Source organism: Mastigoproctus giganteus, chromosome 2 (genome assembly GCF_048544385.1).
Source record: "Mastigoproctus giganteus isolate SK-2022 chromosome 2, ASM4854438v1, whole genome shotgun sequence".
In the NCBI taxonomy this organism is placed as follows: domain Eukaryota; kingdom Metazoa; phylum Arthropoda; class Arachnida; order Uropygi; family Thelyphonidae; genus Mastigoproctus; species Mastigoproctus giganteus.
Window position 1 is genome coordinate 123,645,878 of NC_143576.1, and position 23,668 is coordinate 123,669,545.

Genomic DNA, 23,668 nt, shown 5'->3' on the forward strand with positions numbered 1-23,668 from the left:
AGTTATTTCTTTTGGATATATTTAATAATACACTTATTTGTGTAGCAGAGGTGAACAGATCGAGCACTAGGATTCAAAATGCAACATCACATTGACCACCGGAAGGTGCTAGGATCAGTGCAACATGAACAAACAAATTTTTTGTTTGAATTAGTTTTTATTATAAAACTCTGATTTATTATTATTTTTTTTTATTTGCATTTTCTGTGCCCCACACAGTTTGATTAATGTTTTTGCAGTGTTTTAAATTACACTAGATATCTTTTTCAACTGCACTTCAGGCATGTGGGGATCCTATAGGCACCAAATTATTCAAAGGAATGAAATGAATAAATTTTTTTGAATTTAGAATTTCAATTGAGAAATATACAGAATGAAAACAAAATAAGCATATACATACCTCAAGTCTTTTCATCTGTTTCCCGAGATGCCAGTTTCTCCATGCTAACTGAATGATTCGAGCAGCTTTGATCTCTTGGCTAAGATCCATTAGACGAGCATTTAAATATGTGATTAGAGTAATTACTAGTTTTTCATCTGGAATCGTGTTGGACATATCAGAAGGCTGACTAACAATTGGAATTCCACCTAATTTTTGAAGCTGAAAATTTTGACTTTTAACGTCTGAATTATCTAATAACATAAATAAACCAAATTTTTCTACAACTAAAACATTTACATAGCTCACTAAATATACACTAGCCTATTAGTAATCATATACAAGATAGTTTAAAAATTTTAAGACAGTATCTGCTGCATAATAAATTACTTTGGAAAGCATTGCAGGTTACTCCATACTGAACAGGATGGATTTCCAATAAAAGTCAGTGCAAGAAAAAAAAAAATAATAATAATAAAAGTAAAGAAAAGAGGTCAAAATGATTCCCATGCAACCAATGTATTAGTACAAAGGTTAAGCTTAACTGAAATATTAAAATGTCCTTGACTACAAAACAGAATGGGTAGTTACAATACAGATTTCAAATGACACGATTATTGTACCATGTCTTCATAGCCAAGTGGCCAGGAGTGGGAGTGCAACACGCTCTTTCAGTAGGCTGGGGTTCAAGCCCCTGACTACTAAATACGGTCAATCTGTAGTCCACACTGAAACAGCATGGCAGATTATGGTCCATTTTCCTCAGCATGAATTGTTGAGGAGGCTTCCATCCTGCAGTGGGTTGATAATGGCTGCAATTTACCTTTTTTTTTTTTTTTTTTTTCCTTTATGTTATAACCTTACTAAGTCATTATTGCTGGTATTATACACAAAATAAAATATAAATTAATTTAACTAAGCTAAAAAAAATTTCAGGGTGCAAAACACACACTGTTGTACTCAGTAGCAAAATTGCAAGAATAATGGAAAGCAGGTATACTGATAACTTAACGTGCACATACACAATATGATTTGCTGTAACATGAATTCCATAAATGATGTGTTGTTTATTGTGACATTACTGTTAGTTAACTTGGTGACATTCAACCGATCTTCTTCATCTTTGAAGTTTAGCATTAGATACACAGAACATATCAACTCTTCTGGGCTAGGGTATTCATATTTTTTTATCTTGTCATATTACAGTTCAAAATTGTGGCCTCAGATATGGAATGAATTGCTATTGCTGGCTTTACGATAGTCCTTTATTTCTAATGCCAACCATTCTTGTCATTCGTTTGACAAATATGTAAGATTTGAGTGAAGCAGACTTGTCCAACTGACATTTAATTTCATCTTGAAGGAGAAGGGAAGAAGCCTGCATCACAATTTGTTATAGTTTAGAGATTCCTTGGAAATTGTTTCTTTGTTATTCCATCCAACTTCACTCCTGATGCTGAGAACTGCAGAAGTTGATGGGAGAAGGAGAACAGCAATGAGTTATCTGGATGAAGTCATTGTTGAGAAGGGGAACCCTTCAGACAAGTCTACCATGGACATTCTAGTTTCTTTACAAAGAAAATATTTGAAGGTCTTTTTGCTTTTGCTTTGTCAAGCATTGGAAATTTCTCCTAAAAGCAAAAATGTCCAAGTTGTGGCAAAGATTAATTTTGAATTGTAATCAGACGTATTTAAAACAGCTATAAAAGAGCCACACAACTGTCATCTTTTTCCTTCAGTCTCATGATAAGTAGAATCACTAGTTACACATTTAGCATTCATAACACCAATTGGTTGCACAGTTTTTCAGCTGCACAAAAGCTTGAGTCACTAGTTACACAATGGCTTTTAGTATTTCTTTAGTTTGTTTTTGTTATCATGAATTTATTTTTAGTGGTATTAAAAGTCAAAATATGCAGAGAGCAAGGCTTTTTCTGCATCAGGAAATTTGCCAATGATGCAGAGATTGGGAGAGTGGTTAATGATCAGCGCTAAACAGCACCCCTTCCCGACAAGGTAGCTTGGGTAGGCTTCATGGATGATCAGAAAAGTGCTATCTATGGTTTGATTAAGCAAAATGAAAGGTCTTGCATATGGGGAAATAGTAACCCCAAAATAACTTATACATTTAGTGGGGTTGAATCAAAAACAGTAAAGGAAGAAAAGGATTTGGAAGTTATGATAGAATGAAGTTTTCTGAGCAGCATAAATAGCAGCAAGGCTCAGTGTCCTGTCAATGATATATTGACCATTTGCTTATAGAGATAAGGTCATAATCCAACTGCACCTGGAAAAACTGTGTTCAAGTATTGAGACAATCTAAAAATACACATCAATCTCCTTAAAAGGGGCAAATGATGGACAACTCACTTGGTGAGATCTGCAAAAGGGCACCCATATAAGGAAAGACTTCGAATATGCAGGCAGCAGAGCTTGACAAACAGGTACCTTAGAAATCTACAGGACACTGCGAGAGTATAGTAAAATGAATTAAGGTAAAATTTTCACCATTATAAATGATTCACGCTACTAGGTGTCATGTACCTTGTTCAGCATATTTGTTACTAGTACTTATGTTTGTTTGTGCTCCCTGATTTAAACAAGGGGCATAAACAAACATTTTTTAAATAAGTTGAAAAGGTGTAGAGTTGGAATTTTTTGTCTGAGAGTTACAGCATGGGGAAAAACTAGTACGTGCACACTTTTGTTGTTGACAAAAGATTTTTTTTGTTTGAAGATAATGAAGCACTCAAAACCTATATTGGTATTATATTTATTTCCAAATTTTTGTACACAATGGAGTCAAAAGTTTCGTGATATTTTCTTACCACTTCTTCAGTGACAATATCTCTTTGCAATATCACTGTCACAAAAGATCACTTCGCTCACAAGAACTTAAGACTGAGCTGAGCTGCTCTTTTTGTACCAAAGTGATCTTTTCTTCTTTTCTGACTGATAATACAAAGACAGCTGTCACCGAAGAAGTGGTAAGAAATACCAAGAAATGTTTGACTCCATTATGTACATATTTCCAATTTGAAAATAAACATAAAAATACCAACATAGGTTTTGAGTGTTTTAATATCTTCAAACAACACAGTTTACCTACACATTATGCCACTCAAGGAATACCTTGAGTGCATAATGTCAGTTATGCCACTATTAGCTGCTTGCTTTTAAAGTCCAAGTTAAACCAGAGGCTTTTAATTTCTCCTAAATTTCCCTTCTACAAATTCTCTGGGCTACATTCCTGGGGATGGAGGAGTTGATACTATCCCAAGGAGTGTTATTTTTACACGCCTCCAAAAGACTGTTCAGTGGCTAAAAACAGAACAGAAGAGCATATAGTATTTAACTGTAGGTTGCCTTGAATCTTCTATTCTTATAATCTGTTGCATTTTAATAAACATTACCCAGTGTTAAACATATTTTCCATACTAATACTAATATTAGTAGTGGCAAATGGTGCAAGAAAGCCATGTTTATAAAGCATCAGCAAAAAAAAAAAAACACTTTCCACATCACCTATCCATAGGGTGACCATATGTATGGGTTTAGCTCGGACAGTCCTGGATTTTAGACTGTTGTCCTGGCAAGTTTAAAAATATTTTTATTTCAACTGTAAAATTTTTATTGGTCTATTTTTCTATTCCATAGAGATTAATTAACACTAACTTCCTAAGGAATTTAAGTTACTTAATAAAAGAATTATTCACAAATGTAGAATCTTATGTAAACAATAAATATGTCATAAAAAAATTATCATGCTATACTAAATCTCAAACACATATCTATTATACAACCAGATAGTGAACTAACTAAACCATATGGCAGCCTGTGCACGCCTGGAAGTCTGTGAACTTTTCTCTAACTACCCTCAGAGCAAATATTGTTCATTAAAAAGTATCTATTATTTAAAAGACCACTGGAGAAGTCTTAACATAACTATAATAAGTAATAAATTTTTATTTTCAACAATGTCAAGAAAAAAAGGAAAATGCACGTTTCATGCTACATGCAGAATTTCCTTTTCTCAAGTTGATATCTCCTGATTGTGTTTCCTGTACATAATGTTTGTCGACATGTTCAATCCCATGGGGGTCATAAAGATATAAAAGATCAATTAAAAGAAGAAACACAAATCTGCAGTTTCTTGTTCAAGAGTTAAGTTATTTTTCAGAAGACTGAACCCAAAAAATGACAGACTTGCTTGTGAAGCTGCAGAAAGGAGTTTGAGTGTCACTTGTGCAGCTGCAGAAAGGAGCTTTTGCATGTGAAAAGGTTGATGTTGAGTATAAAAATTTACTTCAGCATAGCATACGTGTTTTCTTTCTTTGCTACCTGCGATAAACAGAATTTCAGAAACGTTTTGAAAAATTACTTTTTGAATCAACCAAAGTGTCCTACGTTAATTTTAAATTTCTTTAAAGATCAAAATGTGAAATTTTGGTTATTAGTTGTTCAAAGTCAGCTTGAAAATTCAATCGGAGCATTGAGCGAATAGAGCGAGTAAATATCTCAGCTTCCGAAGTTTATCGCAAATTGCAGTTATTAAAATCTAAACTTGAAAATAGATTAAAGTTTGTCCCAACAAAAGGACGAGAGGAATTAATCTCTTCATGGATTATCCCGAGATCTTGTTTTTAGTTTTAAAGTTATTTGGAACTATACGAAATATCTCAGGATATAATAATACCCGAACCAAACAATAATATCTCAAAATTTAGGATTGAAACGTATTTTCTCGGGCATTTATCTGGCTAATGCAAAATTAGCCAGATAAATCCTGAGATTTCCCAGGATTTTCTTATGCCTGGTAGCAGACGACTGGCTTTCATTTCACTTATTGTACAGCAATATCAGAACATTAAGGCCGTTCCTATGTGTCGCCAGTAAGCAAAAGAAAATTTGCCATCCTAAATGCTGAATACTGATAAGCGTTAACCAATTAGAAAACTATATTGAAAAATATTTTGGCACCCACCTGAACTGCCACCCGTAAGCGATGCTTACCTCGCCTATCCACTTGCGGTGGCCGTGTGTCAGAATGTAGTTAGTTCACGATTATTGCTTGTGGTGGGAGGTTACTGCTTGTGCTTTCCACTTGATTTTTTAAATTTATTTACATAATGAGTAGTAAAGAGTGTTTTTCTGTTCCTTTCTTTTAGCTCAAGCGCTAATTTATTAAAAAAAATCTATATAATTTAAAAACTTTTTGGCATACACAAGATAACTCAGGATAGCCTAAATGGATTAATTATGCCCATGTATTTTCTACTAAAAAAATTATAAAAAACACAAACTATACAATGAGTATTCGCACGATGCATACTTTTAATCTGTAAAATAAAAAAATGTTCCGGAAAGGGCTTAAACAAAAAATACAGTACGAGTTCTAATACGTTCCAAAACATCATTTGCCAATTCTATGTTTGCACTATAGAATATTTTGAACTGAGGGAGAAGTCGTCTGACAGTACTTCTGTTTTTGACTGGCTAAATCTGATTGTATTGCCTGAATGGAAAGATGTTGAGATTTCTTACTATTTTTCTGAGTCTAAATATGAGGAAAATTATAAATAAATTGTAAATAGAGACAAGTTATTGGATCAATATTGTCTTGTAAAAAGGTTTGTGGAAGAAAAATTACCAGATGGAGACAGCAAAATAGTTCTTGTGAAAACGTTTGGTTAGAAATATTTACACATTTAAAATCCAAGCTATATCTCAAATTTAAATCCAAGCTAAGTTCTATTGACAATATATCAATTTGGTAGAATTTGCTCTGTCTACTAAGAATGTCGGCTCGGGTAGAGAGAGAGAGTATTTTTGCGGCTAAAAATGTTGTGGTCTTTAGAAAAAAGTCAATTTAATGTTTCCACAACATTAAAGTTGTTGATTATAAAATGTAATTTTTCTGAAGACTGCAGCCAATTCTATGAAAAGTTAAAAAAACACACAAAAAACAAAAAACAAAAAAAAAAAAAAAAAACCAGTATCATACCAAAAAAAATTTCTGTCAGAGAAATATGAATGGTATAGAAATAAAAATAAGGGAAAAGAATTTGACGATAAAGATTACATGTTTATAACTGCACTGTAGGAATTTTTCTTTAATAAATTTTTTACAGAAGTTCAAAATTAGAGATTTAAATTGTCAATTCATATAAATACTAACAATTAAAATTAAGTAGTATTTAAAATGTTTAGCATTATATATATTTTCTTTTGTGACTCTGAAATACTAAAATTCTTGGAAAAATGAGTTTTGCATTTTAACTAACACTGAACTAACAAAAAAACAAAAAATAAATAAATAATCCTACCTTTAAAAAATTTTAAAATTTTATTCGTTACGTATTTTGTTGCATGTTTATAAATGGATTTTTAAAGTTAAATTATTTATTAATACATTAAATAAAATAAAAATATTATTACAGTACAGGAGGCTCTTGTTATAATGCAGTTCACTCTATGCTGATTTGCTTTAACATTGTTCTTATATTATAATGCTCTTTTACCAGCGACAGATTGAATTTTTGGAATGTTTAACAAAAATGTTTCATCTGATGTAGTCGATAGCTAGAAAATGAATAGCAAAACAGCATTAAAATGTTTCCCACGCCAGCTTGGGAAATTTTCTCCCACACCAATTTAATTGCAGTACAGTGACTTGTTACGTAGTTCCGAGATCAATATTTTAAAATATGATCAAGTATATTGCTTGTAATACGTGCATTTATCCATAGTCCTAGTCATCACTTAGTATAGTGTTAGACATCGTCCATAACGGACAGTTTACTCGAACAGTGTATCATAATTAATGCAATGCAGTTACATTTTCAAATAGTTAATAAGGGCAAATAAGAATTAAAAAGCAACAATGTCTGGATGCGGTACGGAGACTACGAAGGTAAGAAAAAGACTGAATTTGAAAATTAAATTAGATGTTTTGAAGCAAATTGATTCCGTTCAACGACAAGTGGATGTGTGCAATAATTTAGGACTGGCAGGTTTATCTGTAAGAACAATTATAAAAAATAAAGACTTAATTTTAGAAGTGGGAAAGACAGCTGTTCCACTGCAAGCAACTAAATTGGTTAGGGCTAGGCCAGCCATTATGATTGAAATGGAGACTTCTAAATAATTTTATTGAAGATAATATCTAACACAGAATTTCGTTAAGTTAATTATTATTAAAGAAAAAGTAGAACCATTTAAAGCTAGTAAGGGATGGTTCCATAGATTTAAACTCCAGGGAGAAACCTCAAGTGCAGATCAAGGAGCCTTTATTGTTCTCTATTTATAAAGGAACTTTATTGTTCGGTGGTAATGCTGTGGGGGATTTAAAGTAAAACCCCTTTTAGTTTACCAGGAAGAGGGCCAAAGTACAATCCAAAATCGATCAAAGCTACACAAAAACTCGACAGCCCAGCGCCATCGGATTAATAAATTCATGATTTTAATTAGCATTTTAAGTTTAATTTTGATACATAATGTAATTACTTATCACATAATTATATACGTATGGAATGGAGAATATTTTATATGTACAACTTTTTGAATATTAAATATTTTGACTGATATTTATGCGTCTTTTCACTACCGTTTATTATTTATTAGGAAATATCCTATGGCATAGACTGCAATTCACCAAATACATATGTGTTACATTACGGGAATATGCGCTTGCTTAACGCTCTGTTTTTCCGGAACAAATTATCAGCGTTAAGCAGGGGTCAACTGTACTCAGAAAATTAGAAAATAATTTACTTTACTTACAAAAGTGCATATAATTAAAAAGACGTGAACATTACTAACATTGTCCTGGATTTCCTTCTTTCAAACAGTCACACTGTACCGGATTTTCTTCTTTGGAAGAAGTCTTGTCCTGGTTTAGCTCCAAAAGTGCAGAGATGGGGGAACCCCGTGCCATAAGACAACACTTTAGCTCCAAAAGTATATGGTCACCCTACTTACCATCCACTCCAACAATCAACCACCTACAGACTGTGGGCAAACTTCCGCACAACTAACCTGTCGCATCCTACCTCAATTTGAATTTATGCTCCCTTGTGTATAGTCTGGGCAAGAGTAAGAATGTCATCAGCATTGAGCTTGCTCAATCCATATTTCAATCAGATTACCTTGCAGGTGTCTAGTCTCCACACACTCCAATTTGCAGAACTGAAGCCTATCTTGGTAAGGCCACCCTTTTGTCCTCTTTGCCAATCTCAATGCCCTTGTCATCCCCTGCTCCAGCAGATCTACACGCTTCCTAAAATGAGACCTAAAAACTTGTATGATGTATTGTACAAATTCTTTGTACAATAGACTAATCACCTTATCCCTGCTAGCAAAGTTCCTGTATATCACTGACAAAATGTAATGAGCTGTCCTGATAGCCTCTCTGTACTGCTCAGAGAACTTCATATCTGAATTGCACAATTATCTCCAGGTAATTTACCACTGCCCTAAGTGTAGTACCATGCACTTTACATTAATCTGGGATAACTGCTACTGTATATACCAACTGTGTGGTACTACACTATAACTTTGAAAATTCAAGGATATATTTCAATTGCCATTGCCGTTTCTCAGCCGATCTGTCTAATTTTTTCCCAGATCTTGTTGCAGTAGCTTACCTTTATTATTGTCATTCACCACCCTGCCAGCCTTTATGTCATCTGAAAATTAGACATTAGGCCAAATATACTTTCATCAGTATAATTAATAAATACTGAAAACAATGATGGGCCACTGAACTCTGGGGGAAATCTACTAATAACACCAGTCCAAAATGAGCAATGTCCATTAATAACAACTTTGTCTTCTCACATTCAACCATCCCTTCAACCACAGCAGTAACTTGCCTTTATTGGGTTTTTTATGTTTTACAACATAAAAAAACTGCATGAAGTCAGCAGTCTTTCATGCACAACAGTATCAAAAGCTTTCCTGAAATCAAAGTACATGACGATATCAAAATTATTTTTTGCATCTAGTTCTGTTACTACATCACAGTATCCAACCATATTGAGCAGACCAGATCATCACTCCTTATTAAAATCCATTCTATGTCTGCAATATAACTGCATTCCTGTCTATATGGTCCTTTCTTCTAACATTACTTCTTTAACCAGTGATTCCATTATTTTCCCTGGAATAGAAGTTAAATTAAGAGATCTGTAATTATTCATATCACCCTTTGATCCTATCCTTTTGAACTGGGGATACATTCACACATCTCCAGTCAATAGAAAACTACCCTGAATCCAAAGATGCCCTCATAATTAAGGCTAAGGGTTTGTTTATGTCCTTTACTTCCTCCATAAATATAAATGGATACATCCCATCTACCTGTGCCTTTTTTACGTTTAGCATCAGAATTTATCTTGCATTTTCCTCTTAGTTATCACAAAATCATTCAGCTTCCTATTACAGTTTGATAAACTTCTGGCATCCACATCTCTGAAGAATTCCCCATATGTGAATGTAGATGCAAAATACCTATTTAGTTTTTCAGCACCCTGAGTTAGACCATCAACAGTTAAACAATTGACATTAAGTGGATCAACGTGATTTAATTCAACACTGGCCATTTCCAATTACAAAAAATAGTTGACAAACTATAAGATGGAAGCTATTTAGAAGTCCTTTATGCCAAACATAATAAAAAGCCTTTGAAATGTCAAGAGCAACTACTGAGTTTCACCAAACTTTTCCATTAAATTTGTCCATAGATGGATAACATAAGCCAGTATATAACCAGTGGATCATTACTGATGGGATCCATAAATTTGGTGATCACTGATAAGAAGGAAGGTTTCTAGACAGTTTAGGAGTTGAGAGTTGATGAATTTCTCCATTACTTCAGAAATAGTAGAACTAAGTGCAACGGGATAATAAATGAATGGGAGGGGTTTATCACCCTTTTTAGGAACCGGCTAGGTATGAGCAAGTTCTTAAGCAGAAGGAAAAACAACTATGGAAGAAGAAAGTGTAAAAAGGCAACACAGAACAGGAATAAGCTCAGAGCACAGGTTTTAAGTAGATATATATCAACAGGAACTGGCACTTTCTTAGCATCAAGACTGTTCAATATTCTTCTGACATCTTTTTGACAGAAGTCCACAGGAGGATTGAAAGAGGTGTCCTAGGAATAGTAGGAGGTGGTTTGCCAAGTTCATCAATACACGGGTTTGATAAAAAGTAGGCTAGCAGATCAGCTTTATCTTTATCTGAGGTGGCAATAGAACCATCCAGTTTTTACAGGGGTGGGAATAATAATGTGGTCAATGGCTTGAGTAAGAGATTTCAATGCTAAACTACAATTTAGACAAGAAGCAAGTTTTTTAATCTTAGACTCTCCAAAATCTAGTTTGGACTGACTAATAACTGCTTTACCATTGTCGCAAGCTGTCGAGTAAGCAGAAAATGAACCTGGAGATTTGGATGCAAGCCAATTGTGATATGCAACATTCTTATCTTGAACAACCTTAGCACATTTGGCAATGACCAGATTTTAAGGTAGAGTGTGGAATAAAGGATTTCATTCCTACAAGAATTTCACTGACACCATCTAAGCAAATGTTGACAACAGAAGATTTAAAACAGTAATCCAACCAGGGAAAAGAAATCTCACAGATAATCTCACTTTTGCATAATTATAATGCCAAGCAACACTAGGTTGAGAATGGTCATGAGAGACAGGCTCCATTGGAAAAGAGATCATCACCAAGTTGTGATCTGTGGTGCCTAGAGGACCATTCACCTCAACCATGTACTTGGAAGGAGTGTTTGCTGAGAAAAAGATAAAGAGCATTGGCTGTGTGGTCAGGATTGTTTGATATTCTGGTAGGTAAATGAATAATCTCTGTGAGGTCATTACTAACTGCAAAAGCCTCAGTATCTTGACTAGCTTTGTCTGTGTGACTAGAAAAAGGAAGCCAACTGGAGTTGTGAACATTAAAATCAGCAAAGAAAATTACCTCACTGTTAGAAAAGTTGGACCAGAGAAAGTCAAGTTTCAAAGAAGGGAAATCAGAGTTCTAAGCAATTAGTGGAGTTGGAAGAATGATAGAGGCAACAGATTTGACAGAATGGGGCAGAGAGATTTTAAGCCAAAGACTGAAAAGAGGAGATTCCAAATTACTAAGTCTCTGACAGGGAATATCAGAGCAGACATATGCACAAGTACCACCTTGGAAGCAAAAGTAATCATACAGCAAATAAATAGGACAAGTGAGGTGAGAAATGGTAGAATCAACTGATAATTGGAATTCAGTCAAAAAAGTAAGTGGGGCTTGGCTTGTAAGGAAAAATGGACATCATTGAGATTGGAACTGAAACCACCACATATATTTGTGAAATGAATAAAGGAAATGTTTGGGAGGGTTACATCTTTTCACAGATAAGTTTGTTCTATTAGTTCATTTATTCATGATGTATTCAGTAGAAAATAATAGGTGAGAGGTACATGTTGTATAAAGCAATTAAATTTTTGGACATTTCATATAAACAGCAAAAATATACCCAGCTCCTTGTCGTGATGTGTCCTCGAGAATGCTTCTCCCCTTAAAACATACATACATATAGTACTTGGATTCCTTTGAGTCACTATCTGGTTGGATGCTTCCTAGAGACTTACCAACAGGTTTCGTCTGATGCACTATCTAGTGGCCAGCATGATAGAACAGATTGGGAAGTTTCTGGAGATCTGCTGACTAAACATGAGTTTCACCACTTCAAGCTTCCAAATAAGCATATTGGTGGTACTGCACCAGTTGATGAGAGTTATCTACCACCTAGTATTTTCTAGTTACACAGAGGGGTGGCATTTTGCTGTTTGGTGTAGACACCACACCTTGATCCTTTCTTATGTTGGTTCACATCTCAGTGGTCACCTCCAGTATACTAGGTGCCATACTTCAGGACATGAACATGGGGGATATATCAGTTGGACTGTTAGTGTTACTAACAGTCCAACCCTCATGAAAGTATAAGCAGAAGATTTAGTTGTCACAGAACAACTAGACTTCATCGAAATGAAATTCAGTTCATTTTACTCAAGTGTGACTCGAATATCAGTTCTAATACGGTTAGGGAAGGACATTATATGGTTTCTATCCATTTAAATTATAATATATCTAAATTACCACTCATACCACGTGGAGTTTTAATATACAGGTATACCTCGAATAATGAATACGATGCGTTCCACGAAATTACTTCGCTAAGCGTAACTTCGTTTTCAGAGGTAAAAATACTATGGCCAGAATAAGGATACGTTCCTACATAAAGAAAATGAAAAGCTTTTTTTTCGAACAAAGAACAGTTTTATTAAATAAACAGTCAACTTACATACAAAGTGAAATCACATTTTAAAATGAGTCTAAAGTTGATTACTTATGCTTTTTTCTCTTTCATTTAACAATTGCCTATACGGAGTTATTGCATTTAACATTGATCGCTTAACAATAACACTTCTTCCTAAATCAGGATCATTTTCACTAAAAAAATTTAAAACGTTTTCAATGTCATTTAAGCACCTTTTTAAATCTTTGGTTGTTAACACTTTTTCGGCAGGAACTTCTTTAACTTCGTCTTCATTATCTTTGTCTTCGTTGCTAACAAGGTTTTCTAAATCATCCACTGAAAAACCATCATCTTCTGCATTCAATAAATTTCTAACATCCTCTTCATCGACATTTTCGAAACCTATTGATTGAGCCATCCGGATAACTTCATTTCTAATTTCTTGGATGTTATTTTCTTCTTCTAGTACAACTTCTGGCCATATTTTGCGCTAAACTCCATTTAAGCATTTCTTAGTGACTTCTTTCCAAGAACTATCAATGTTTTCAATTGCGTTTTTAATGGTGTAGTTTTTCCAAAAAGTTTTAACTGTCATTTCCTCTTTATCCTCTAGTTCAGTTAAATTGCTTAATGTTCGACGCAGATAATAAGCTTTAAATGATGCTATTACTCCCTGATCCAATGGTTGAATCAGGGAAGTTGTGTTTGCTGGAAGAACACAACTTTGACAGGAATGCATGTGTCCAACGTGTTGAGATCAGTAGGATGTCCCGGAGCATTGTCTAACAACAAAAGAGCTTTTTCTTCAAAGTTGTTTTTTTGACAATACTGTTTTACTTCAGGACAAAAACGGTTAACAAACCAATCAGTAAATAACTCCTTGGTAACCCACGCTTTTCTATTTGCTTTCCATATTACAGGTAAATTCATTTTTATGTTACCTTTTAACGCCCTCGGATTTTCTGAATGATAAACTAATAACAATTTTAATGTATAATCGCCAGAGGCATTTGATCCAAAGAGTAACGTTAAACGGTCTTTGGCTGCTTTGAACCCAGCAGCTGATTTTTCTTCAATAGAAATGAAGCTTTTTGTTGGTAACCATTTCCAGAACAAACCGCTTTCGTCAACACTGAACACCAAATTTGGTGGAAAATTTTCACGTTCAATTATTTCCTTTAGTTTTTCTGGAAACTTATTTGCAGCTTCTCCTGTTAATTTTACACTATGAATCCTGGCCCATTTTTTTAAATTTCTCGAACCAACCACGAGAAGCCCAAAAGGTTTCCGTAATTTCTTCAGTTTGTTTAGATTTCAGGTGATTAAACTGGAATATTTTTTTTTTTATGTTAAATGGGGCTTGAAATTGCGGACTTCGTTATATCGAAGCTTTGTTATCAGAGGTAACGTTAACCGAGGTATGCCTGTATTTTATTTAGGTGTCACCTAAACTAATGTACAATGAGTAACATTTCATATATCTTGGCTATACCCATCATCAGACCTTGCTGTTGGGATACAAAAATAACTTATATTTTACAATGAGCAGATTTGTTTGTTATTTGGTTTTTAGGAGCATTAGCAACTAAGGCCATATTGCTCCGGGAATATGCGGTGGTCATTCCCTGACCTTTCCGCATCCTCCATATTTGGTGGTGACGGGCTCGAACCCCGGTCTACACACTGCTGCTCCTTCCCACCTGGCTATGGAGGCACCACAATGAGCAGATGTAAATAACAATCAACTAAGATGTATTTACATATGATCAATTCTAATTTACAAAAAAAAATAGATGAAAAGTTCTAGTTTATAATAACAAATTAGCAAATCAGCATATCTAAGTTATGATTATGATCTAAAGGAACAATTCTATATTATAGTTATGTTACAATGAGCTATTTTTAGTTGCAATTACGGTTAACCTACTTTTAATTAAATAAATAAACTTCTTACTTGCTGACGGATGCTCAGACCTAAATGGGCAAGAGACTCAGTCAGCAATACATTTTTATAAGTAAGGTATTCATACAGTTAGCCAAAAAGAATAGAGCTGGTTGCCTATCCTGAATCCAGGACGCTTGTGCGGTGACCTTTGTTCTCTTGCTCCGATTCCGGTGTAGAGGATACCTGTGTTGACCTTTGCTCATCAGGTGTGTAGGCTGTTTCTGGGGTCTGAAAGAGGGTGTAGCTGTGTGCTCCTCTGGTTGATGTTTCTTTTTCTTTCCCTGAGATCTTATTTCTTCATTTATTTTTTCTTTAAAGAGATGAATATACTGGAGGTTGAAATCAAACCCCTGTTTTCTATTGATTGCTGAGGATCCAAATAATTTGATAAGAAAGGCTTGTTTAAATTTTCTTCTGTTATACTGTCTATCTGTAGAAAGGATGCTTGTGTTATAGAAATTCCAGGGGTCACCACATTGGAAGGCATGGAGAGCTGTATCAGATTGCTGAATCCTGCCATATTCTACATCTTTTTTTGTGCTCTTTTATTCTACACTGTAGGTTTCTGTATGATTCTCCTATTGTCTCCCAACAGGATACCTGAAACGTTACTCATTGTATATTAGTTTCGGTAACACCTAAATAAAATATATTAAAACTCCACGTGGTACAAGAGTGGTAATTTAGATATATTATAATTTAAATTTCAGTTCCATCAGTGCTTTAAAATCCCATATAGCAAGGTCCTAGCTTGTCATACCTGAGAATGACAATGACAAGCCTCAAGGCCAAATTTGAAAATAATGTTGCACTGAATTTTTCTTCAGAACTATGAGGGGGTGATCCTTTAATTCACAGAGTGGTGCAAGGTTTTTGTTTACCATGCAAACTTTCCATAACTGCCTCTAGAGGTGCTCTTCCTGATCGCTACTGAGCAGCCTGTGTCCGAATGTCCGAGTTAGCATTGCACGAAGAGTTTTTTTTTAGCATGTCACTGATGATCATTTTGAAGCAAGTATCATGTCGGACATACAGACTGAACAGTGATATGTGATTCGTTATAGCGTCAGACAGGGCCTAAATGCATCGGAAATAGTTAGAGATGATCGAAGCAAATGGTAATGAGTGTCATGGCTATAGTTAAATGGCATAAGCAATTCAGTGAAGGCCGTGAGTCTATTGCAGACGACCCAAGACCTGGTCAGCCTTCCTCAACTCCTGAGCAAATTGCAAATTCCAGGAAATCTGGGATGAAGACAGGCAAATTACACTTCATGAATTAGCTGTTAGAATGTCCATTTCATAGTAATGCTCACAATATTGTGAAAGATTACCTGAAAATGTAGCGAATCTGTGCCCACTGGATTCCATACAATTTGACTCCACAACAAAAACAGCAAAGAGTAGACTTCTGCACAGAAATGATTATTTTGAAACACAGGGTCAAAACTTTTTAAATCAAATAGTTACTTGTGATGAAACTTGGATTTTTCACTATGATTCAGAGACAAAACAACAGTCGAGTGAGTGGAAGCATTCGAAGTCACCAAGACCTAAGAAATTTTGAGCTCATTCGGCTGACAAACAAATGGTTCTTGTGTTTTTTGACATAAGACATTCTTGTTACACATTTTGTGCCTCATGGAACAACTATAAATAAGGAAGCATACTCAGATTCTCAGAGTCAAACTTTGCTGTGCCATTCATGAGAAATGTCAAGAATCTTTCGGTGCGAAGTGGTTTCTCCATCAAGACAATGCCAAGTCCTATATTGTGCAGCCAGTGATCACTGCCATAGGTGCTGAGGTTCTGTCACATCCCCCTTATTCATCAGATTTAGACCCATGTAATTTCTTCCTGTTTCCATGTCTGAAGAAAGCTCTGAGAGACAAGTGTTTAGCATCTGACAATGACTCTTGCAGAACAACAAGGGACTTCGCAGTCTATTCAAAAATGGCTTACAAGAAGCATTTAATGTGTAGGTATGATGGTGTGGCAAAAGTGTGTAAAGTTCAAGGGAGAGTATTTCGACAAATCCACAGAAGATTCAAATGATGACAATTAAGATCTTGCACCAGTCCACGAATTAAATAATCACCTCTCATATTTTGCTCAAACAAGGTTTACAGAGCATTAATAATAAAGAGGTGGTACATTTTTTTTTAAACTCACACACTCACTTAAAAGGCACTGAAGTCTATCTCATTTATTTTTAGGATTAAGCTATTCATCATGTGAACTTTATTTTTAATCATATTTGGGCTGAAATTTTTGAATTTGATGTCAAAATTGGACTAAGGATTACTATTTAGATTTTACGATTTCTAAATTTAAATTTTCTAGATCAACTAGTTTTTTTTCTCCCTGAATGGGAATGTTTTTTTCTAGCTAGTGCCTACCGTAAATGAAAAGCCAAACAATCAAATATCCTTAATACTTGCCAATGACACTAAGATGAGCAGCTGTCGGAAACCTATTTTACCAGCTAAAATGCAAATTAAATTAGCATAAACAACCAAATGATAGAAAAACTGATTCTTCAGCAGCTAATAAGTTAAATGTGCAGATCAATTCTTCCAAATGCAATTAGCCTACACTTTTCAAATATCCTCTCATCAATAAGGAAATATACAATGTAATTATACACAAAGGATCCAATTATAAATTAATTCCAGATACCTTATCAAATGCCAGTTTCAAATTTTTTCTCTCATTTTCAAGTAATTCTTCCATTACTGCTTTTTCATCTGCATAAAAAAAAAAAAAAAAAAAAAAAACTTGAAATTATTCAAAATAGATACATGTGAAACATACAATGAATAATTACATCTAATACTAATTTATTTATATTTACTCATCTGGCATTTATATGCAAAAAAAAAAAAACAAAAAACCAGTTATAATTTAAAAAAACAAATAAATATGAAAAATCATGATTGCTAATTAAATGTATTATAAAATGTATGATTAAAGCATTCTGAAACGTTATGAATACAGATAGTTCTTGACTTTACTAGTTAATTCGTTCCTAGTGTGCACTCGTAAAGTGAAAGCTCATAAAGCGGGAATTCGTTTTCCATAAACATAACATTCTCAGCAATGAAATTTCACCATAGTAATGTTAAATAAAGGTCAACAAAACAATAGTTCATGCTTAAAAAATGATTTATTTATCTAAAGAAACGAAAACAGCCTTTAAAATCAAGCAAATTATAATAATGAACAAATTATTTATGTCATACAAACATTAAAGAATGTTTATTCTTCATCATCATCATCAGTTGATGATGAAGAATAAACATTGATCATATTTTGTTTCCAATATTATTCCTCTTCGCTGTTTCTTTTTTATTAATATCACTCTCCATAGTATTACTTCACTTTGTATACTGTACAGTACTAATAAGTGGGATACATTTGAAAAAAAGATGACAGCGAAAATGAAGAGCAACACAACCACTCTTTGCAACGTCAGCGTGATAACTGCTTTATGTTATGTAAGTCGGCAAGACGCTCTCAACTGAGGTGCTGCCTGAACAAACAAATGCATGCACAGTAATAATGTGGTGCCTCCGTAGCCAGGTGGGAAGGAGCAGCAGTGCGTAGCACACGCTTCTTGATTAGACTGGGGTTCGAGCCCGTCACCACCAAATATGGAGGATGCGGAAAGGTCAGGGAATGACCACTGCATATCCCGGAGCAATATGGCCTTAGTTGCTAATGCTCCTAAAAACCAAAATAACAACATAACAGTAATAATGCGTAGCTATACAATACTACAGTAGTACTGTGTGTAGGTGTGGCTTGAAATGCGGTATTTATGAATGTTTAGTGTTTATTTATTGCAATTAATGTTCATATTTTTGATTTGGTTGATACTTGAAAAAAAAAAAAAAAAAAAAGTACTCTTAAACCTCCCAGGTTTAAGAGTACTTATAAAGTACTTATAAAGTACTTATAAGAGTACTTATAAAGCGAAAACTTGTAAAGCGGGAATTGCCTGTATATCCTAAAATTATTCACCAAAATTGAAGAAATCCTCTGAAATCCATACATTAATGACAATGGTTAACGACTAGAACAAAATATGACATTAAAAAAGGAAACAGTGGATCCTGATGCCGAATGGTCAAATATTAATTTCAAAATAGCTATTTTTGTCCTATAAACAGTTTTCATGAAAAAAAAAAAACTCATTTACGAAAGCCGCTAATATCCTTATTGTTATTCGGTTTTTAGGAGCATTAGCAACTAAGGCCATATTGCTCGGGGAATATGTGGTGGTCATTCCCTGACCTTTCCGCATCTTCCGTATTTGGTGGTGACGGGCTCGAACCCCGGTCTAATCAAGAAGCGTGTGCTACGCACTGCTGCTCCTTCCCAACTGGCTACGGAGGCGCCGCTAATATCCTTGACCTGGTTTTCAATGGTTGACGAAACTGTGTCCAAAATGTAACAGCGCAGGAACCTACAGTGAAGAGTAACCATAACAACCTAAAGAGGGTAGGGTTGCAATTTAAATGGAGGGGGGGGGGACTATAGTAGACTGTATTTTTTGAACTAGAGATACTGGAAGTCAAACACATCTGTCCAACAAAATAAAAATGCCAAAGTGGATGACGAGAGAGGCTGTGTCTAACTGAACATTCAGCAGAAGAGGCAGACAAGTTTAATTGGTACTATGCAATGATCTTTACACTTGAAAGATTATTTAAACCACAAGGGAGCAATGACAAGGAGTCAGACTACTGTAAATCAAGTGATCAGCAATCTTTAAGAAATATACTGGAGGGGGGGGGAAATCATGGGGTCAGTTACACTATCCCAAGATTCTTATTTTTATGAGCATTATAAGTTTGTGTAAGTAACAAAACCACTGACAGGGCAACATATGCAAAAGCTGAATTTAGAAATCACTAACAAAAAGTGCTAAAAATGTAGTTTCCATACATGGAAGCTACATTTAAAAAGTAGTTTCCATACATGAATATAAAAAAGAATATTGAATCATATAGGCCCCTTGATCAAACTGGAAGAATCACAGTACATGCAGCAAAAGTGGAGGACAAGTTGAATACTATGCAATAATCTTTACAGTTAAGAGATCATTTGAACCACAAAGGAACAGTGACAAGGAGTCAAACCGTTGTAAATTAAGTGATTAGGAATCTTGAAAAAATCGAAAGAAAGAACTAACTAAGCTGAGAAAAGGCAAGGGCATATACATCCTAAAAAAAACATATATACAAAAAAAAAAAAAAAAAAAAAAACTGCAGGTGAGTACAACAGCAAGTCTCGGAAGTTAGTATGATCAGACTCTGGTACAATTCTGCCACCTCTCCAAACTGGAGAAATGTTAATGTCTTCTCAACCCACAACGGAGACCTGAAAAATGGGCTTTACTTTTGTTGTCAATCATGGAGTCTGCAGCACAGGATATGATACAGGACCATTTTGATAGGAATGGCATCCTTAATGGATCACAGCATAGGTTCATGAACAGAAGTCTTGCCTGACCAATCTAGATAATTATTATAATGAAGTCATAAACCAGTTGGATAAAAGAAAGAACTCTGAAATTATTTACCTTGACTTAAATAAAGCTTATGCATTTTTCTACAAAAGGCTATTATATAAATTTCAGCAAACTGGGATTAGTGGTAACATCCACTAATCCCATAAATATAACAGAAACCTATTAAATTAAAATATTATATACAGGTAAAGAAAAAAGTAAAAACCAATAAAAACAGTGACTAAATGCAATAAAAACACAAATATTCATAAAGTAAATTTCAAGATGATATGTCTCTTTATCAACTTAGATAAAATGCATGACAGCATACTGTTTATATCTGCAGAAGTGTAGCCTACCACACATGTGCTTTCACTTGAGCATATGCAAATTGTGGAAAGTGGGGTGGGGGAGTAAGAAGAAACTTCAACTGTCAGATAGGATGACGAACGTTTACCATAATGTTAACCCACCATTTCTTGTCATGCTGCAGGATAACTGCTTCCACAATAGGGTATGTGTGGGTTCCACAACTGCAATTAATTATGGAACACACAACAGCTGTCTGGAGTGCTTCCAACCAAGAATGATGGGAATCATATGCATGGTCTAATATATCATATTTCACTGTTATAATGTGCGTTATTTGTGTGCTGTTTACATCAATAATGTTCAGCAATGGCAGAAAGGGCAAAATTGGTATGGAAAATAGTCCCTCATGCTCTGAGACACAATCACAAAGTCTCGCTGAGATTCACCAATGTAACAAATTCCACAATCTGGACAAGTAATTCAAAAAACCCAATTTCAAATATAACGACACTGGCAAATCTGGCATAATTTCAAAATTAGGGTATATTTATTCAGGTGTGGATATCCCCACCCATGGTGTTGGTAGATTTCGGTTACATGACATGGGTCAGCAAATTAGATGGCGACCCTGACTCAATGGCTGAAAATAAACTAGTCTGTGAGGATGTGTTAAGTTAATTGACAGCGACGACTGGGGAGCATATACAGTACTCTACAAATCAGTTATTTTAATTTTTGTAACAGACTACATAATATACAGGATAAATTATACAGTATTTTGCAATAATTGTTATTGGATCATATGATAAAATATTTCATTAAAAATTAAAGCCAAATTATTTATAACATCATTTAGTGATGAACTGCAAATCCTCATCAATTGATTCTGAATTGCAATTTTCAGTATTTAACGGAGAATCATCTTCTGTATTAACTGTATTAATAATAAATCTGTCGATTTCCTCATCAATTCAACTTCCATTTTTCCAATACTGGTTTTCAATACTAATTACATGATCGCAAAGTTTTTCTATTTATCAGGAGTATACTGACTGAAAAATATTTTGGCCAATTCTTTAATGCTGTCCAGAGTAAAAACTTATTTTTGGCAACCTACCATTTAATTTCTCCCCACACAATTTCGATACGTTCCATGACAGGATTTAAATCAGCATGATAGAGAGGAAGATGAGAAACAGTATGACCATGCATTTTCAAAATGACACTGATTTTGTATTTCGGTTGTATCAAAGAAGCTTTAACTAACTGGAGGAGCTCACGTTTCTTAAATCTTCACTGAATACTATACCATTCTCCGGTAGATATGCTGCATAAAAGAGATATGCTGTATATCTCTTTTTTTTTAAGTAGCGATTTTTGGTTTTTTTATTATATTGTACAGAATAGTAGCTGGCATTATCCATTACTATAACACAGTTGGAGATGTCGTTCTGCTTTGATTTCAAAATTAGTATGGCATCATTTAGAAAGCCTTTATCTCCAATAGCTTGAATAATACTCTTTTTTTTTGAACTCTGAAAACCATCTAGCATAACTTTGCAATACTTCCCCCCACAAACTCTAGTCATTCTTTCATGAATTCTTGCATTTGTGCTCTCTGTGGACAAAAGTTTTATTACTGAGCAATGCTCAATTTGCTGGATATTCATTCTTCTTCCACCTACCAACATCAAAAATTTAATTTTAGAAACTGCATAAGACATTGACACAGTTTTTCATGTTATTTTAAAAGACATTAAGCTATCAAAATAGCCTATTCTATAATTTATTATACTTTAATCCATACCTTGTTCTCAGAAGTTTTTAACCATCCCTCATAATTATAAACTGCGTCATATATTACTATATATTTCATGACATTCACAAACACAATGTGTTGAAAATTACAGTATTCTAGTACTGTAAATGAATTAAGCATCGCAAAGGCAAAAGAAAATGACGGATCTTAAATCTCTGATATTTAATTAAACTTGAAGAAAGGGTGCAAGAATATTTGCTGATGCTATCGAGGCAGTGTTAGGTGGGTCAGAAAACTGCTAGCTTGGCGGGATACACAGATTAAAAGTTAACAGTGGCTGCAGGCAGAGGCAGAAGTGACTCTTGCACTGCTTCTATTATAATGAGCAGCAACCTGGAAAGCAAGGCAATGGATATTTCCAGGACTGCTGGGAGTCATAGAGGAACAAATAAGTACATGGGCTGTGTTAGGGTAACTAATAGTAGAAACAGGTGCATGTATACTTGCATGTACACCAATGCTAAGAGTATAGTTAATAAATTTGATGAGCTTGAAGCGCTAGTCAAGACATAAAAGGCAGATATTGTTGGGATATCAGAGACATGGTGTCACACAGACATAAGCAGTGCAGAATTGGAATTTGGGGAGTATAATGTGTACAGAAAGGATAGACAAGACAGGAAGGGAGGAGGGGTTATGCTGTTATAGTTAACAAACACAAAATCTAAGGAAGTGCATCCAATTGATGTTGGAGGACAATGCAATGTTGAGTCTGTTTGGTGTGACATAAGCACTGGGAAAATGTAAAAATGAGAGTAGGTGTGTGTTATAGGCCTAATGAATCTGATGAGTATAATGAGCAATTGTGCAGAGAAATAGAGTGACCCAGTAAATCAGAATATCTTATAATGGAGAAGTTTAACTTTCCAGATATTGACTGGAACTTGTGGACTGGTCACTCGCACACTAGCAAGACTTGTGGATTTATTGGATGACTGTTTTCTACAGTAACATGTTCGAGAGGCAACCAGAGGGAGTAATACTCTTGATCTGATTATCAGCAGTGATTATTCATACATTAAGAATTTGCAGATAAAGAAACTACTGGGTGACAGTGATGACAGTGTACTGATGTGGGAATTACTTAAAGATGTAACTACCATCAAGGTAGTTACATCTTTAAGTAATTAAAGTAGTTAAAGGTGACTACAGGGGTCTCGGACAGTTTTTAAATTCTGTACAGTGGGATCAACTGATGATGTTACCAACATTGAATTCTAAATGGGAAGCCTTCAGGGACTTAATCTTGGAGGCTACTGGACTTTTCATTTCAATTAAGAAATACTGTTTAAGGTTGAGGCCTAAATGGAGGTCAGATGAATTAATGAGGCTCATGGCAAAGAAGAAAAATCCATGGGATGCATATAAATTATTAGGTGA

The 23,668-nt window shown here is 34.6% G+C and overlaps 1 protein-coding gene across 1 annotated transcript in view; it reads right to left on the reverse strand.

Annotated features, from left to right (window-relative positions):
* Positions 1-23,668, reverse strand: part of LOC150089540 (abnormal spindle-like microcephaly-associated protein homolog) — a 309,620-nt gene that overhangs the window by 87,368 nt on the left and 198,584 nt on the right. Inside the window, exon 10 of the mRNA XM_090390020.1 lies at positions 401-703. Within this exon, the coding sequence (XP_090246146.1) occupies positions 401-703 (303 nt within the window). The remainder of the gene's footprint in view (positions 1-400; positions 704-23,668) is intronic.